Consider the following 18,636-nt stretch of genomic DNA (forward strand, 5'->3'; position numbering starts at 1 on the left):
TGCAGTATAGGCAGTTTAAAAAGACTTTCCAACTGTGCAAATGTGATTTGGAAGACAGGAAAAAATGAATATGGAACCACGTGATACTCTTGGTAAAATCTCTTACAGTGTCTGGAACTGCACTTTAGTGACATGGGATGAGATGTTTTTCTTCAGGCAAAGCTTTGAATCCTGACCAAATAGCAGATATTATTTCTTCCCTCCATTTCCCTTCTTCTAGCATCTTGCCTCTAGCTTCTGAAGCAGAAAGCATCAAGATAAAGACACAAAATGACTGAGTTCTGGCTGATTTCTGCTCCTGGGGAAAAAACCTGTCAACAGACATGGGAGAAACTACATGCAGCAACTACAAAAAATAACAATCTTTCCACTAATTCGAAGTTCAATATTCCGGACTTGAAGGTATGTAAGCCCCATGTCATGTCTGAAGTGTGTGTGTTTTGCATCATGTTTGATTCTTTAGACTAAAAGGGCAGATGATGAATGCTTGCAGACTTTTTAGAGAAAACAGCTCACTTAGACAATGATAAATTATCTTTTTTTCTTAAATTCCAAGTTAAAAATTCTTCAATCTATGTTTTAAAGGTTCAGCAAACTGCATTCTTTCGGCTCGTATTAGCAGTTTTTCCAAGGATAGCAGTCTTGACCTCGTACTGCTGACAGTTAGCTGGAGAATAAAATGAGAAGAGACATGGAGACTTGTGATCTCAGTATTGACATGATCCAGCTTTCTTTGATTTTTACTTCTGAATTGTCTACTGTTCCTTTTCTGGTTGAGATGCAGTGAAATGGCTCGATTTAAAACACAGGGGTTGATCAAACAGCTTCTCCCTGTTCTCTGTCCAGAAGTAACATTCTTCTGTTAGAGTAGCAGTTTTCTCCGGCTGAGCATTCCATGTTATAGGAAATTAGGAGAAAGCGGAACTATTACTGTGATAAGGCAAGAGAAACAGAATCTGAAAGCAGTTTCCCTTGGTTAAATACAATTATTTGGGTATGAAAAGTTAGGAGCCGGTGTATTCATAAGAAAGATCTATACTGACACCAGAATGCTTCTTGAACAAGAAGAATGGTGAGCTCAGTTTAACTTTTTAGAAGTGAAAGCTTATCAAAATGAAGAGGAAACAATGCTATCTCTGTCTGCAGAATGGATCAAGTTCAGGTGGTGTGATCACAGAATCACAGAATGGTAGGGGTTGAAAGGGACCTCTGAAGATCATCCAGTTCAACCCCCCTGCCAGAGCAGGATCACAGAGCAGGTGGGGTTTGAGTGTCTCCAGAGAAGGAGACTCCACAACCTCTCTGGGCAGCCTGTGCCAGTGCTCTGTCACTCTCACAGTAAAGAAGTTTCTCCTTATGTTTAGGTTGAACTTCCCATGTTTCCAGTTTGTGACTACTGCCCGTTGTCCTCTTGCTCGGCACAACTGAGAAGAGTCTGGTCCCATCCTCCTGACACTCACCCTTTAGATATTTATAAACATTAATGAGATCCCCCTCAGTCTCCTCCAGGCTAAACAAATCCAGCTCTCTCAGCCTTTCCTCACAGGGGAGATGTTCCAGACCCCTCATCATCGTAGTGGCTCTATGCTGGACTCTCTCCAATAGCTCCTTGTCCTTCTTAAACTGGGGAGCCCAACATTGGATACAATATTCCAGATATGGCCTCACTAGGGCAGAGCAGTGTGGGAGGAGAACCTCTCTCGATGTACTGGCCACACTCTTAGTGCACCCCAGGATGCTGTTGGCCTCCTTGGCCACGTGATGCCTTACACCTGTTTCTTCTAAGAAGTGGTCCCAGAGCACACAGTGCTTCAGTGTGTCTTTTAAGAGGATATTCCAACTGCCATATCTTAAATTCACCTTTAGACTGAAGTTATTTCAAGAGACCAGCAGGTTCTTGGACAGGAGTCAGGGTGGCTTTCAAACTGTAGGATACCTGTAGTATTTAGAAAAGTTATCACTGAAAACTCAAGTGCCCCATTAGGGTTATAAGTGATCATTTTTGTTTCTGCTTTTTATTTCCTGTGAGCAAAAACCATTCCTAGAAGGGGCAGAAGCTGACTATACTTCAAATTCATATACAATGCAAAATAATCTGGTTTCTGTGAACCCAGTAAAACTGTTTTAGTAGTGAGATCCTTTAGTTAAAACTCACTGAAGTAGTGATTTAGTCTCCATTGAATAGCAGCCTTATTGCTTTAAGACTTTTGTCCTGTGCCTTGTACGTGGCTAGTCAAAACATTAGCTTCCTTATTCTGCCTGTAGCTCAGAAGATGGGGCACAGAAAGTGATTTAATTGTGATGTTACTTAAGCAATTGTGCTCCTTTCTGCTTCAAGGCTAAAGAGAACATGAGTCATGCAAAATTGGGTGGTCAGATGTATAGAATAAAGATGCTAGACTTAAAAATACTGTTACAGCATCATGACTAGACAGGAGATGGACTTATGCACAATAATATTTCAGGAAGAAATATAAACTAGTAGCTAAAATTTTAGAGATAAAAATTGTCTTTATGGAGGTATCTCCTACTTTCATTGAACAAAATAAACAAATGTGTAAGTACTTGAAGAGACAACAAAAAAAACCACTGATATTGTATGATCTGTTTAAAAATAATCACCCTTTGGCTGTTTAGCTTGAGCATAGCTATACTGTGTTTACCCATTTGGATGTCTTCTTTGTCTAAGCAGAGTATTTTACTGTGCTATAATTTTCATGTTTGAATTATACAGAGACTAAAATAGTAAGTGTCATAGTAATAGTAAGGCCTGGCCCCACAAAGGTATATGTATTGCTCGAGATTGTTACAGGAAATTAAGGAAGAAAGTGTTTTCTAGAGGAGAGGGGAAGGAGGAGTGAAAGCTTGTCAACAAGTGAGGTATTCTGTTACTCCAGATGCAAAAAGTCTGGACTCAGTCTGACTGCTGCAGTACTCTTGTATCTTCAGAGTTTCCAATGTTCTGGTTGCTTCCAGCACTGAGATACCAGAGAGAAAGAAATTTCAGATTTGATCTGAAGTAGTAAATCAAATGCTGAAGCAAGCGACTTATGGGAATTGCAGCCAATTCATATGTAACAGTTGTTTTAACATGTTTTGGATGGCTGGAATGCAGGACTGAAACTGCGAATTACATGTGTTACAGTAGTGCTTTATCATAGAATCATAGAATTGTTTGGGTTGGAAGGGACCTTTAAAGATCATCTGGTCCAACCCCCTGCAGTAAGCAGGGACAATGTTACTAGATCAGGTTTAGGGTCATCTTGAGCAGATGAAGCACGGTGTGATTTTGTTAAAGCAACAAATGTGAAATCTTTGGGTAGAGTATGCTATGGAGTTCTGAGAAGCAACCTGTTCAGGTGATACAGCTTTTGTTGTAATTTGGTTTTATCTTTCTATGTTTATGTACAATTGCTAATGCATTTTGATCTTTCCTTCTAGGTTGGCACACTGGATGTTTTGGTTGGTCTGTCAGATGAGCTGGCTAAACTGGATGCGTTTGTGGAGGGGTAACAGTTTATTTTTATTAGCATGCAAAATACTAGTGTAATGATGTGATGATTTGCAGAGTCCTTACAATACATGGATTATTTTTCTGAACTTTCTGTGGAATAGCAGGACATTATGTGTTGATGAAGGACAGTTCTCCATGTAGTAGTGCTGTGTGCTGCCGAGTCCTGGAGAACTGTTAAGAGCTGAGCCTGTTGGCTGCAGGAAGCGATGATGAAATGGAGGGAAAACTGTTCTTTTAGCAAGTTAGAGTGCTATTTACAGACTTTGAGAAGGTAACCATGTTGTTTGGTAATCCACAGAGAAGATTAAATAGTATTAATATTAAAATGCAAAAGCTGTTCATTTTGAAGAAACTAATGATCTTTTGAAAGGGATTTTGAACAAATGTAACAAAACTTCACATAACCAGAACTTGTAGAGCCATCTTCTGTTTCAAGGAGAGAAGTGGTAAGTAGTTGTCTTTAAATAGAAAAGGAAACGATTTTGGCATGGCACATGTGAGTAATATTAAACATAGCTTTTCTAGTGAGGAAGTCAGGTGTTGTATGTCAGGTCTCATGAAGGCTTAGGGCTGGGGTTTCTCCACAGCTCTTCAGTTGTCTTTGGTGTTTCATTGTCACGGCTGCCTTGTGTTTAATTTGGATTATTGATGATTTCTACCTCGCTATCTATTTTTAGAAAGGTTTAGAATTTTGAAAATACCACAGACTTCAAAAAAAGATTGGAGTATAGTGAGATTGACTTCGGTGACCTGAAGTCAACCCTTACTACCTGGAGGCAAGGGAAGTAGCTCTACTTGTTACAAACTGCTGAGTAGCAACACTAGAGAAGGATTTAAATAGAGTTCTGGCATGTATTTGAGAAGTTGGTCTCCTTCAGTTACTGAGCCCAGTTTGTGCTCTTGGAAAGCTTTTATGTAAAGCAATCAACTCTTCCTTTTTGATCTAATCTCTTAATTCTTTTCCCAGGCAATTTCAGATTGGTTTAATAAATGGTATTTCTCAAAATGGCAGTGATTTTAATTCTTTTTTTCTTATCTTTGTCTTTCATTTTCCAGAGTTGTAAAGAAAGTGGCCCAGTATATGGCTGATGTTCTAGAAGACAGTAAAGATAAAGTTCAGGAGAATCTTCTGGCTAATGGAGGTAAAGTGTCAATCATAATATGTGCATCCTAAAAGTGATAAGTGGGAATGCAATGATCCTGAAAGGTACTGAATGCTGCTTCTCTGTATGACATTCTGAAAGCCTAGTTTGGACATGGAAGTACTTTTTTCCATGAGTCATTTGCCTTGAAACAAATTATAGGATCCAGAATAGCAAGAAATCAGATCTGCATGGTAAGTACTCGCTTGGAGAAGCCTTTTGATCCTTTAGGGCTGTATTTTGTCATCACTGGTAGAACATAAAAATTACTGTTACTGATCACTGTAAACATTTTTTTGTATTAGCCTGTCATCTGAATAGGTATGAATTTCTGTAAGCTGTTCTGTAATACTCAGTTGTTCCTAAATTGTGTCTTTAAAACTTCTTGTCTCATGGAAGTATTTGTCCATTTTATCATAGTAAAGAGTTGCATTAGTCTCTAAATCAATATTTTGTTTTTAGTAGTCATTTAATAAAATTTAACACAGCTTGTGTTGCAATAGAGGCTAATATAAGTAGATTAACACAAAGACAAGTGCAGCAGCCTAATTAACAGAGTCATTCTTAGAAAGGGGCTTAGTGTAGTATCTCTCATAGATGACTTTACAAAACTGTTGCTTCAGGTGAGCCACACCATCTTTTTTTCCATTGTAATCCTCCCTTCTTCTACCCATTTTTCACACAAAGCAAAAAATAGTTGGTCTTGTCTGTACTGCTCCAGCCATCATTGACCTAGTGTTAAATATCATTTAGGGTCTATAGAGGTGGAGAAACCAATACCTGAAGGCAGAGGTGACTGTTAACTTACAACTCAATTGTTTTATTTCTTAAGCAAGAGGGTCCACACATGTGGAGGTCCACAGACAGTCTGTTACAGTTCTCTTCTGTTTCAGCAATCGTGCATGGGTATAATACATCGGCATTTTTATTGTCTACCTTAACAAAGTTGTTCTTTAAAATTCTAGTTGACTTGGTCACCTATATAACAAGATTCCAGTGGGATATGGCCAAATACCCAATCAAGCAATCCTTGAAAAATATTTCAGAAATTATTGCAAAGGTAAGGTAACTTGTTTTTTAAAACTTTCCTACTTGAACTTGAGATATTTATGCACAAAACTTGGTATTCACTTAATATTTATGTAACTTTGATAACAACAGTAATGAACCTGGTAGCAGTGTCTGTCTTTTAATAACCAAACTGTATCAGGATGGAAATAGGATTTGGAGTGCTCCCTGAAGGCCATCACACTGTCTTCACTGATATTAATAAGCCTTCAGTGTTAGAAGTAAAGAAAACTAATTTGAGTGTTGTCGTGAGTTTTTCTCCATCTTTACCTTGGTGAAGTTTTTCGTACTTTGGGGATTTTACTTGGTTTGTCCTTGCTGTGAGCACAGATAGGGTCCTCAGCAGTGACTTACTGTATTCAAACAGTGAAAGAGTTATCTGTAAGCTACCCTTGCTTTAATGTCTTCCCAGCTTTTTCATTTTTTTTATTTATTTTCTGTGTTCTATAATCTGCAAACTGACTCTTAGAATTACCTGTGTCACTAAAATACATAACCTGGAAAAAAGAAGCAGCTGCTCTCTAGGTACCTATAGAGATAGTCTTTGGTGATGCATGCATGGAAACTATGATTGGTGTGGGGATGGGGGTTAGTGCTGACAGCCTCAGGCTTTGTGATAACTGCAGATTCTCTAGATGTTGGTTTCTTTCTTGAAACTTAGTTTAAAAGTTTTACAAAGTTGACTAAGAATGTAACTAACACTTTCATTTTGACACTTTCTTTGGGGCTATCACTGCATCTCGAAATTACCTTGCAAATTACGCTCTAACTATTCCTGGAAAACATCTGCAGTGTGGAGTTTTGTTGGAGGAAGACTGACTGACTTATGACTCTTAAGAGTTGCACAATAAAAATACACCACAGATATAAAATAATAATCTTAATAACTGTCACACCTTAAGTACTTTTGCTTTTAAGAAGTTTTTGCTTCTTCAGAAGAAGGTATGAAAAGGAAGCGTTCATCTGTTTACAGCAGATATAGGCATGAAGTTTAAGCTGGGGAAAGAGGGACAGAGAGAGCAGGACAGGATGAAGGGGTTTCTACAAGTCTTAATTAAGGAAGTGGTTCTTGAAAAAGTTCCTTTCCTTTGGTTTGGCTTTAGAATATGAGTGAAAGTTACTAAATTAAAAAAAGGGGGGAAAAGTCTTCAACTGTGTTTGTCTCACTTTTGGAACTTACCTGTTGCCGTAGTATAGAACTTGGTTTTGTAGCAGTTAAGTTTGTTGGAAAAAGCAACAAAGAACATGAGTGGATATGGCCTTTACTGAAATATTACCAAAGTGTCAGACTATGCTATCTTGTGTCGTGGAGTTTGCTAGATAAATCATCTGCTTGCAGCAAAGTTGTACTCCAGAATCCCAACTTTAAATTAAATAATTGGCTTACATTCTTCTCCATCTAATTTAGGGACATCATTGAGTTATTAGACTGGATACTAAGTGAAGAGAAACAGGTCTGCTGGAGTTCAGCCTGAATCATCCTGTTGAGGGATCCCATTTCTCTTCATGTTTAGCTGTATATATCTTCCATGAGGAGAGCTTCAGGGACACCTAGGTATTAAATCTAATTTCGAATAGTTTCAAAACTAGTTTAAATGTATTTTCAATTTTAAGCTACAGATGTGTGTCCATAAAGTGGAGAAGGAAGATGACTGAAATTGTCTTACGTTCTTGTAGAAGTGACACGTAGGAGATAGTGTCACAGGATTTGAAGCAGTTTTGTCCTTAATATAGTTAAAATATTCACTTTGGTATGTGATTAATATGAAGATATAGAGCTACATTAGTTAATAATTAGTTGATAGAGCTACGTCAATTAAAATCTGTGAAGCCTCTTGGCATGTTTATGTTAAAATAACTTGAAAAGCTTGTCAAATCATGAGATACTACTTCTCCCATATGGTTTTATATCCTCCTCACTCATTATGGCAGCAGATTCTGGTATCTGCCAAAATGAGAGTAATGGCAACTGCAGTGGGGAGTTTGTCAGTTGAGGAAAAATTATAGCAGTGTTGGAAACACTTAAAATAAAAGGAAATCTACTGAAACTATCCATCAGTTTTTTTCATCTTTTAACTTTCAGAAGTATTGTGAACCCCACTGTCAGTGCTGAAGACTGAAGATGGTATCTGTGCTATGTGAGAGCTGTCACTTAATCTGGTCATTCTTTGTATTTGAAATTACAGTCACAGGACTGTTATGCAAGGAGACAACCTTGTAGCCTTAGTGCCCTAGTCCAGTGTTTCCAGCAACCCAAGTATCTACTGAAGTACAACAGCTCAGTTGTGTAGTTACAAGAAGACACTCGCATATTGCCCGTAACTATGTAAATGGTTTAAATATCTGGGTTTTGCTATGTGTAGAAATAGGCCCCCAATAGATTGATACTTTCTTTAACAATATAATGAGTAGGCTTCATTTTGCAATGACTTTTGAGTTATTGACCAATCCTACTACCAGAAGGAAATTTGTATTGTTGCTTTGTTTGGCAGTGTTACACAAATATATTTTCAGGAGTTCTGCTGTGACGTTGAGGCTTGCGGTTCTGCATTCTCTAATGTTTTAGCAGGAAGCAAAGCTGATTCTTCTTTACAGTAAACTCCAGCAAGTGTAGCAGTAAGAGGCTTTGGTCTAAGCAGTCATCTTTTAAAAGGCTACTAACTTTACAAATGAGAGCAATTAGAGTATTGACAATTAGGAAATGATGAGTGGTGCTGGTTCTTGAAGGTAGTGTTTGGTATCAGTTGTTTTTGCTTTTTGTCATTACACAATGTGTAGTTAGACTGCTGTTGAATTGAAAGTTTTGATTCTTGGAAAAGGTGGAGGGTAAGGTTGTTGGTCTGGGAAAAAGTCCAAATGCACAAAAGTACTTGCTTAATAGCTTCTGATGAATTTTCTTCCACTAATGCTGTCTTCTAGCTGAAAAAAAAATAAAATCAGTGCCATTTCTTGTAGTATAAAAGGTTTTCATGAAAATGTATGATGCCTGCTGAAATGTTCCACATGCTTTGCTAAAGGTTTCATCAGTCAAAGAATTTAAATAACCTTAAATACTCATCTGTTCAATAAGTAGACTGTCTTATTTTCAGACTATTTTGTCTAAAGCATTGCTGTATCTGCAAAGGTGCAAGCTGTTAACATGTTGCCAAACAAAAATGCTGGGTCCTTCAGGCTTTTATTGACTTCTTCCTGCTACAGACAAGTCAACTTAAATGTTACCATAAACAAAGTCACTATATAACTAAGTGACATCATTTTTAAGAGAGATTTATTTTGTGAAAATAGAATCATATCTGCATGCCCAAGCTCAGGTGTTATATGGAAACAAAATGTTTTGTCCACAGTGTCAGTTCAAATAAAGAGAGGGTACTTGGGTGTGTTCAGATACGTGTCCCTGGGCATTTTTACATGCTTGTACCTACATACCATAGTGAGGGAGCAGGCAGCATTACGATGCCAAACCAATACTGTACCATGTTCTTTCAGTTATCCAATTGTTACTAAGTATATTGATTTTAAAATACTTCCTTGTTAGGGAACATGCTGATAGAAGTATGATCAGATGTTTAAGACTTACTAATTGCTTAATTTGTGTTCTTCCACTTGTTGCCAAATTACTTAGCTGAGAATGAATAAGTTTTGGTAATCATTCTAATTAATCGTGGGGGATGGATTTGAGAAGGATGGCTTATCTGAGCAGCAATGGCAAGCTAAATGTCAGAGTCTGAGTCTAAACAGTAAAACAGTTGGAGCTTTTATATAAAAGTTTGGAAGATTGTTGAAGGCTGCCAGTGAGATTAATTGTAGAATGCTGCCTCTACTTGATTTGACAGATACATTTATTGTCTGAAATAAACTGGATTCAAGTCCAATATACTGTTTGTCTGTCTACTCTGGGACTGGCCCTGTGCAACTTAAGACATTCCAAAAATACATAAGTTTTTATTAAGTGAAGAAAGTCTCTATAAAACAGGTTTTTCTTTATAGTTGTAAGCAACTGCTAGTGTAAAACAGCAGCATAAGAGGTGACTTTGTGAAGGGAGATGGTGATATAATTTATTGTATTTCCCATACAGAATGAAAATATAGCTTTGGTTTTGGGGGAAAAAAAACCCTGATAAAATAATTGTGATAGTATTTAGAACAGTAAATAGTACCAGCTGTTTGGCAGATGATACATTTATTTGATATTCTGAGTGACCAAGGCTGTTCGTCTCAAGGAAAGACACAAACTGCAGTAGGCAAATGCAGTGCAATAGAGTCTTCTCTTAAGCTGTAGATGATGCAAAGCAATAATGCTTTGGGTTACTTAATTCTTGATTTGCTACTTCTAAAATTATGCCATCGTTCTTGTTACTGAAACTCCAATGAGGGAAAAGCATAATGAGAAGTGAGGAAATGATGAGAAGCTGGAGAAAATGATGCCCAGTGTTCACAAGTGTACGTGTATCACAGTAGGAAGGGAAACTTTGGATGATCTCTCCTGTTAGCTGCGATGGAGGGTGGTAGCCTCAAGGTGATGTGGTAATGATCAGCTGGACGCAGTAGCATGTCCAGTTGATACCAGAAGTTGTGTAACTCTTATTATTGGCTGTCGTGGTTTAGGCCCAGTGCCTAACTGAGCACCACGATGCCCCAAAAAGGGCCAGTCAAAATAAGGACTGGGAGGGCTTCTCACCACGTAAACAGGTCACAGGCAAAAGACAGACTCATCATAAGGAATAAAAACAAAACAAAACAATTTTAATTTGTTACCAACATCAGAGTAGAACAATGGGAGATACAACCAGATCTTAAAATCAAAACACCTTTCCCCCACCCCTCCCTTCTTCCCGGGCTCAGCTTTTGTTCCTGGTTCCTTCACCTTCCCCCTCCCCCTTTGCCTTGAGGCACAGGGGGATGGGAGTGGGGGGTTGCAGTCGGTCTTCCCACCATGTGTTTCTCAGGAGAAGGAAAAGAAAACAACTCAGCCTAGTGTCTCTCTCTCTGCCCACGTGGATGGGTCTGCCCACAGCTGCAGTTTCCCTCACACACAAAACTGCTTCAGCCCAAGTCCACAAAACTCCAATCTGGGTCTGCCTATGGTCACAGTTCCCTCACACAAGACCAGTCGACCCGGCTCTCATCATGGGTTGCAAAGGGGAAACCTGGGTTCTGTGTCCTCCTCCTCCTCCCTCTCCTTTCTTTCCTTCAAATCGACCTTGGTGTTTTTCAAAGTTGTTCTCCTTGGCCCCCACTCCTTTCTCTGCTGCAGGTCTCCTCCAATGGTTATGGAGATCCCAGCTGTCTCTTTTTTTCGGGATGGAGCTGCAGCGGGACTTAAGCTTAAGTTGTGGCTGGGGCCCAACAAGACCCCCCCGGGGGCTGGGGCCGACCAAGCCCAGCCGGGCAAGGCCAGGGCCATGCCACCCGCACCTGAGGCCGCGCTGGTCACAGCCAGTGCCAGAGAGAGCGCGAGGCATGCCCTGCACCCCCCTTAAATACATGAATTCACAGGGGCGCTGATGGCTTGGCCCTGATCAGAGGTGGGTCTGACAAAGGAAGAGGGGGAGCTTTTCAGGTACCTTCTTAAAGGGCCATCTCCATAGCCCTTCCCCCGTTACCAAAGCCACAACCAAAAACCCCCTCACAGAAAAACCCAATGCATTGGCTGAGTTTTCTTTAAAGGAATTTTAACTTAAGAGTTTTCTGGGTTTTGAATTAAGCTTGTCAAGCATTGTTCTCTAATATAGACATTTTAAATTGTGTATTTCTTAAAGTTTTTGTTGGCAGATCTAAGCTTTGAAATTAAATTATTTAAAAACTATTCTAGTTCTTTAGACACTGTTCCTTTTTGTCTTTAAGGGAGTGAACCAGATTGACAATGATCTGAAAGCAAGAGCCTCAGCATACAATAATCTGAAAGGGAACCTTCAGAATTTGGAAAGAAAGAATGCGTAAGTCATGTTATTTTTTGCTAATATAGCACAGGAAAGTTAGATAACCATGAAAACTTAATAATGGATGAAGAGGTACAGGCTCTAAACTTAATTTATTTTGGAGGTGTTTGTCAATCTTGTATAGCAGCTGTCATAAAAGAACATTTATTACCAGCCGACTTGCTGGTAATAGCTCACTTGTGATACCTGAGCAATTATGAAATGCGCAAAAGCACGTACAAATAGTATAAATTGCTGAAGCTTTTGAGAGAAGCTTGCTGGTAAAGTGATGAGTAACACTGCTGCTTATGTGTCTGTCTAAACAAGGAAGTCTTTCCCTTCGCTCCAATTTATGCTTTAAGCATATAAATATTTCTGTTTCTTCCCTCAGAATTAACCAGCAGAGACAGCTGTTGCGTACATGCAGACAATAAATGGAACAAGCATTATATTCTGTCTTCTTATGTACGTGTGATGATTATCTGAAATACAGCCGAGTAGTATGTATGAGAAGTAGTTCTTCTCTGCAAATATGGTTGATTAATTTGACCCAACCCTGCCATTACAGCTAATGGTACAAGCCTGCTGGCTGATTCAGAACCATGGGTCATACTGATGAGAGACATTTTATGAGTGAGCCTTAAATTCTGTCTCAAGCCATGGTAATTTGTCAGCTAAGCCCTATTAAATGTGTGTGTTCTTAGTCTTTTGTGAATATGAGGCAATACACTGCTTTAAGTATTTACCAAGTTTCTGTATGTAGTTTGGTACAAGGTTAATTGTAACTCTGAGGCTCCATATACCAGACTTAGCAATGAATGGTTTTAATGGTTCTTGGTTTTTTAAATGACTTAAAAAAAAAAAAGAACTTGGCCTCTCGAGTGAGTGAGCTATTTGGAATATGGAAATGACACTCAGCAGCAGAACTGATAAAATATTTCAGTGACTTTAGACAGTAAGATATAACATGCGTACAGGGACATTTTGTTTGCTCTGCTAACAGTGAATGCTTAAGTAAAATATTTTTGTAAATGTTATGCTGTCAAGCACTGGAAACTGTTGTCCAGACAAATTCAATTCTTAAACATGTATTTACTATGGCTGTCTTTGTTTCTCTACAGGGGAAGCTTGCTAACCAGAAGTCTTGCTGATATTGTAAAGAAAGAGGACTTTGTACTTGATTCAGAATATTTGGTCACGTTATTAGTGATTGTACCGAAGTAAGTTTATTGTTTGTCCCAAAAGCAGAATAAAATAAGAAATGTAATTTGAATAATAATCCTACAATCCTATAATACTGGAAGGAAGGGCATCTGAATTTGTCTGATGTTCTCCTGGATGAAATAAAACTTTTGGGTGCTTAGTAGAGACAAATGAGCCTGTGTGCCTGTATTCCATTGTTCGTGAGCACTCGTCATAAGGAATGCTGAGTGCTCATTATTTCTTTAAGAAACTGGAGATTAGACTTACATCTCTTATGTAATATTAGCCATGGCTAGTCATGTTGCAGGAGACATCCTTATGAAAATAATAAGTACTGAGTAAGAACATGATTTGTTTTACATTAGAAGGCTTAATGATTGAATTAGCCTGGTTAGGACTAAGCTGGCTTTCACCACGCTGTGAGCAAAGTGAACTCTGTACTACTTTGCTCTGCACTCTTTCAGATTGCCAGAACACTGCTTTTTTACTTGGCTATGTCTATACCAGTGCAACGCTGCTAATGTCCTGACAAAGGTTTGCTGGGAACAGATTGTTCCTTTCTGCGAAGTTTAAAAAACAAAACCCTCACCTTTTCCCCTGTCCAACGAAAGGTGTCCTTAAGGCTCTTGTAAGATGAGGAAATGGCACTAGAGTGTCTTTCTGGAGCTGGAAACAAAGATAGCTTCTAACTTGTAAAGGTAGCCAGTGGGGTGATCGTCACATGTAACAGTAGTCTCAGGTACATGTAAAACTCTGAATGCAAAATGGTTTTGCAGTGGCTTTAGCAGAAAGCCGGTGGTTGTATATCTTGACTTACTCTATTTTTACCTTTGACTTGTTTTTGGTGTTGAGAGGGTGGAACCTCTTCACCACCAGACAGAGAAAGGCAGAGTTTCCAAAATTATCACTGGTCTTTCAGGCAACTGCAGGACTCTGGGGAACCTATTTGTAATTCTAGAAAAAGTATTCCTATTAGTAACTCATAAGAGTGCAATTGCATAAGGAATTTCTGATAAACCTTGACAGTTTTATTTGGTCCCCTGAGATCTGTACTTAATTATGAATAATTTAATTTCATGGTTCTTTGATTTCAAAAATTTTACACTTAAATTTATATGAAGACTGAAGAGAAAATGTTACTTTTTCTATAATTATAGTTTATTTAGGAATAATCTTAAAAACAGCATGACAGTCCCTAATGTCTTGGGTATATCTGACAGCCTACACCTGGGTTGGAAGATGTGATGGTTAAATGTTTTTAACATTTCTTTGGAAAAGCATGATCTGTTAATCTAAGATTTCTTATTACAGTACTAAAAGTCTAACTGTAACCTCTGTATTCTCTAGGTTAAATTATAATGACTGGGTTAAACAATATGAAACACTAGCAGAGATGGTTGTACCACGTTCCAGCAAGTAAGTTGTTAAATGTTAAATTTAACACATTTGCATGTGCTATATTTTGTAAGCTTGCTTTATCTGTAGTGACTTTGAGGTTTCAAAGATTAGTGTAAAACTGGTCAAAATGTCTAGCTATATAGCTTTATCTGATCATGCTGTAGTTGAGGAAGAATTCAAAGGATCACTAACTCTAGGGTTAACCATGTTATCAATTTATGTGGGAAGAGTAAAAGCATTGAAAAATTAATCCAGGTCAGGTCAGGCACATTCAGCTTCAAGCTGAGCAACGAATACTGTCTGCTAGCCTGCAAGCTTTCTACCTGTATTCGTAGGAGCTGAAACAAGTTACATACACCCCTTGAAAGAATGAAGGACTGGAAGTTAGATGGCTTTCTTCTGTGCAAAGAGAAATAACTTATCCCTATGGGCTAACAAAGATCCTTGGTACCTGGCTGGTGCTTGATGTCGGTGATGGGCAAGGCTGAGGCCAGAATTTGATAGTACTATTAAGCCACTTCAGCAGTCTCATAACGAAAGAGAAAATAAAGTCAACATGTAGCGCAAAACATTGGTGTGATGTTAAATTTAGCTGACAGAGTGAGGTTTTGGTTAGGCAGGTCTAATATTACCAGCCCTATGCCAGTTAAAAAATCCGAACTTGCTGTGGCTAACTTCACATTTGAGTTGGATCAGCTTACGCCCAGTGGGAGCTCTGTTAATGATTCTTATTTAATTATTGGGAAACCATGACCTCAGGATAGCTTAAGAAGAGGTGATTTGTTAAACTGTTGGGTAATGCTCGTGTTGAAGACAGTCTGACACTGAGGAACAGTCCAAATCTACACAAGCTTTTTTCCTAAGGTGAAGTCTCAAGATAAGCAATATTGTCTTGAACTATAGTATAATAAATCTAGGGCTTGTCTTTGCAGCCTAAGAAACACGTTTTCTTAGCAATCTTTGCTTTTTTAAACTTGTGTCCTTTTTCCATTTTAAATCCACTTCCTTTTTCTTTAAAGCACGCATTTCTAAGAATTCTATCGTTTAAACTTTTCATTAGTCAACCAGCTTTAGTTCCTTTTTCTGTAAAATAATTTCAACTTGAACAAATATCCAAACATATATGAAGCATTTCTGAGTTGTGATGTCTCTGAATGTGAAGTGGAAACTGCCATCCTTTATGAAGGGAGTAATTAAGAGCAGTTGCTGAAGTTTCAGTTACTTTCTTCGTAAGGTGTCTAATTTGGGGATTTTAGTTCTGTGTGAATATCTGTATTTAAGTACAACTTAAGCTACTGTATATCAGATCTGTGGTGACTTGAACCTTATTAATTCTGACACTTTTTTTTCCCTATGTAGTGTACTCTTTGAGGATCAAGATAGTTACCTTTGTAACGTAACCTTGTTCAGGAAGGCAGTGGATGACTTCAAGCATAAAGCCAGAGAATATAAGTAAGGCTTATTCTTTGTGTGTTCTGTCCTCTCGTGCTTTGAAGGATCTCTAATTAGCCACTATTGATTTTATTAACTTCTAAATGCAGATTTATGGTCCGTGACTTCCAGTATAATGAAGAAGAGATGAAAGCAGATAAAGAAGAAATGAATAGACTGTCAACTGACAAGAAGAAACAGTTTGTAAGTTTGTATAAACTAGTCATTGTAAGAAACACAAGATTTTTAAGACTTGTTATTGCTATATAACAATTTCATGAACTTGTGATTCTGAGAAAGCATTGCAAGGATGACATGACACTGTCAGCCTGCCACCCAGCTAATCTGCTCAGGGATAATCGAGTTTCCTGTGGCATGAATGCTCCTCACTGTGTTGAGCCAAGTGCTGATATTGCAGCTGGCTATATATGGAGTTTGAAAATAGACAAGTATTTGCATGAAAATCAGATACCACTAAAACAGTCCTTAGTATGGTTAGCCCATGGCAGCTGAGGTGACAACAGAAGTCTCATTAAATTTCTCTTTACTTAGTATCAAAACACCCTTGAACCATTATGTCCATAATGATCTCTGCCTTTAAGCTGTCTTTATTATCATGGTACCGATATTGAGTATCTGCTTAAATATGCTTGAGGGGCTGAATCTTCTTCTGAAGTATGAATAATGGGGGGATTTTTTTGTCGTCTTCCATTTCACAGGGGCCTCTGGTTCGGTGGCTGAAAGTTAATTTCAGTGAAGCTTTCATTGCATGGATTCATGTGAAAGCACTACGAGTTTTTGTTGAATCTGTTTTAAGGTAAAGAGGCAGACCTGAATAGTGCTTTTCTTCCTAGGCTTTGTTAGAATATATATCTATCTTGGATTTGTCAAACCGAGGTGTGTAAATGCACTCTTCCGGGAAGAAAGAAACAAGAATGAAGGTAGTAAGAATAGCTGATGGCAAAAGCTCTTGCTGCCAGTTGTGGAATATTTGAGGTAGATAATTGTGTATCTTGCCCCTTGGATTGTATTTCCACCAGTGCTTTAGGAACTACAGGTACTCTGCAAGTTCTGCTCATTCTTAGCTTGCTTTACAAGCTGCTTGTAAAAAGATATTACTTCATTTAAATCTTCTGTTTAAGTGGGAAATATAAACTGTTCAGGAACAACAGTATTCAAGCTTTGAGTAATATCGCTTGACATCTTGAAATGCAAGCTTTTTCTTTAAAACATGCCTTTCTAAGGATTTTGTAGTCTAAACTTTTCGGTATCACACTGCTCAATACTCTAAGTATAAATTTTCTTTTTTTCCTAGTAACTGTACTTCTGGATAGGTATGAAGTTGGCCTAAGAACAGCTGTAGTTGTTCTGCAGAAGGAAGGACCTGGATTTTTTTTTTTTTTAGAGTTGAAAGGGCTTTTGCCTTTGTCAGTCAGAAAATGGAAAGGCTTTTTTACCCTTTTTGATAAGTTATCATAAAGGTGTAAACCATAGGAGAAAAAGGGAAAATAAAATCACACGAGCTTGCATTCTAGTCCATTGCATATCTGCTACGGGCTTAGTTTGAAGACAAGCTTGAGTAAGGAAGAAAGCTGAACTTGATTTCAATATTGGCAAATGTTTCCACGTATCTGGAAAGGAGGATTGAGACTGGATTCTCCACCTAGTGGCATAAGCAAAGTTTTGCAAGTAAACTAATTGGAATATTCAAAAGTCTGAGATTTCAGGTAACTTTGAGAATTGTGCTAAGTACTCCAGAACTTAAAATTACTTTAAAAACACTTAGATGTCTGTATTGTTATTTTAAACTTGAAGAAAGAAGTTCTAGTTTATTTTGATGCTTTATGAATTGTAGAAACAGAATGGTCTTACAAAATTGAAAATTAGCATAATTTCCTCTTCAGTGATAGGATTCTTTCTCAAAATAAAATAAAATAAAATTCTGCTTTGGAAGGACAAAAGAAGGCTTATTTCAGCATTTTCATAGTTTTCTGCTTGATTTCCACAGGTATGGTTTGCCAGTTAACTTCCAGGCAATGCTGCTTCAGCCTAATAAGAAAACAATGAAGAAACTGAGGGAGGTTTTGTATGACTTATACAAACACCTTGACAGCAGTGCAGCAGCTATCATTGATGTAAGTATTTTTGTAACTGCTACTCTGCTTCAATATTAGGTTTAGTCTGTTTAAACAAAAAAAAGAGTCTGTTTGCTTTATTAAAAAGCTACACCTCTCCATATTGTCTTGTCATTTTGTCACAGTACAGAAAATTGTTTCCCTATGAAAGTGCCACTTTTATTTTACACTTTTGAAAGCAGATTGTATTTAAAGTTGCAACCAATGCATTTGAGAAGCTGTCTGGTATAAAAGTCTGATGTAATTTCTTTTGCATTCTTTCCAACTACTGATGGAAATATATCATTATAGACTGCATACATATCCATATCCTCAAAGAATTCAAACAAAGTCAACTTTGATCTGAAACTAGGTTTAAGGAATTTGGACATATTTTGTATCTTTTTGAACCTGGAAGGAATACATAAATTGTCCACAGTCTATGGTAACAGTGCCCTTAATACCTAAACAACTATTTTTTGGTTGCATTGCTGTCTTTGTTTTTAAGTTAACATAGTTATCCTTCTCTGCTGAAGGAGAGGCTGAATTGATGTCAAGACGGCATCTTTTCATCTGTAGAGGTCTCATTTTCATGTTTAAAACTGGTTTGCTGGAAGTCTTACTGTACCAATTTGTTTTGTATTGAAAAGCAGTAGTTTTCATAGTTAAAGATTAACTAAAGATAGACCACACAATGAGTTTAGCTAAATTTAAAAAGATTAAGAAAGTTTCTTTTTAATGTTATATTTCATGTAGTGTTTTTTTTTTCCCCAAAGTATTTCCAGTCCTTTTTGGGGAAAGGAGATGTGAGACAAAGTGAAAATTTAAAGATGCTGAACTTGATGTAA

General features: G+C 37.8%; 1 protein-coding gene across 1 annotated transcript in view; it reads left to right on the top strand.

Annotated features, from left to right (window-relative positions):
* The first annotated feature begins 206 nt into the window (after positions 1 to 206).
* The window catches only part of ATP6V1C1 (ATPase, H+ transporting, lysosomal 42kDa, V1 subunit C1), a 19,409-nt gene continuing 979 nt past the window's right edge, over positions 207 to 18,636 (top strand). Inside the window, exons 1-11 of the mRNA XM_010183171.1 lie at positions 207 to 402; positions 3,442 to 3,509; positions 4,571 to 4,656; positions 5,622 to 5,716; positions 11,569 to 11,660; positions 12,764 to 12,862; positions 14,193 to 14,261; positions 15,603 to 15,695; positions 15,785 to 15,878; positions 16,394 to 16,491; positions 17,683 to 17,809. Coding sequence (XP_010181473.1) covers positions 271 to 402; positions 3,442 to 3,509; positions 4,571 to 4,656; positions 5,622 to 5,716; positions 11,569 to 11,660; positions 12,764 to 12,862; positions 14,193 to 14,261; positions 15,603 to 15,695; positions 15,785 to 15,878; positions 16,394 to 16,491; positions 17,683 to 17,809 — 1,053 coding nt within the window. The 5' untranslated portion in view covers positions 207 to 270. The remainder of the gene's footprint in view (positions 403 to 3,441; positions 3,510 to 4,570; positions 4,657 to 5,621; positions 5,717 to 11,568; positions 11,661 to 12,763; positions 12,863 to 14,192; positions 14,262 to 15,602; positions 15,696 to 15,784; positions 15,879 to 16,393; positions 16,492 to 17,682; positions 17,810 to 18,636) is intronic.

Source organism: Mesitornis unicolor, unplaced genomic scaffold (assembly GCF_000695765.1).
Source record: "Mesitornis unicolor isolate BGI_N332 unplaced genomic scaffold, ASM69576v1 scaffold7314, whole genome shotgun sequence".
Classification (NCBI taxonomy): domain Eukaryota; kingdom Metazoa; phylum Chordata; class Aves; order Mesitornithiformes; family Mesitornithidae; genus Mesitornis; species Mesitornis unicolor.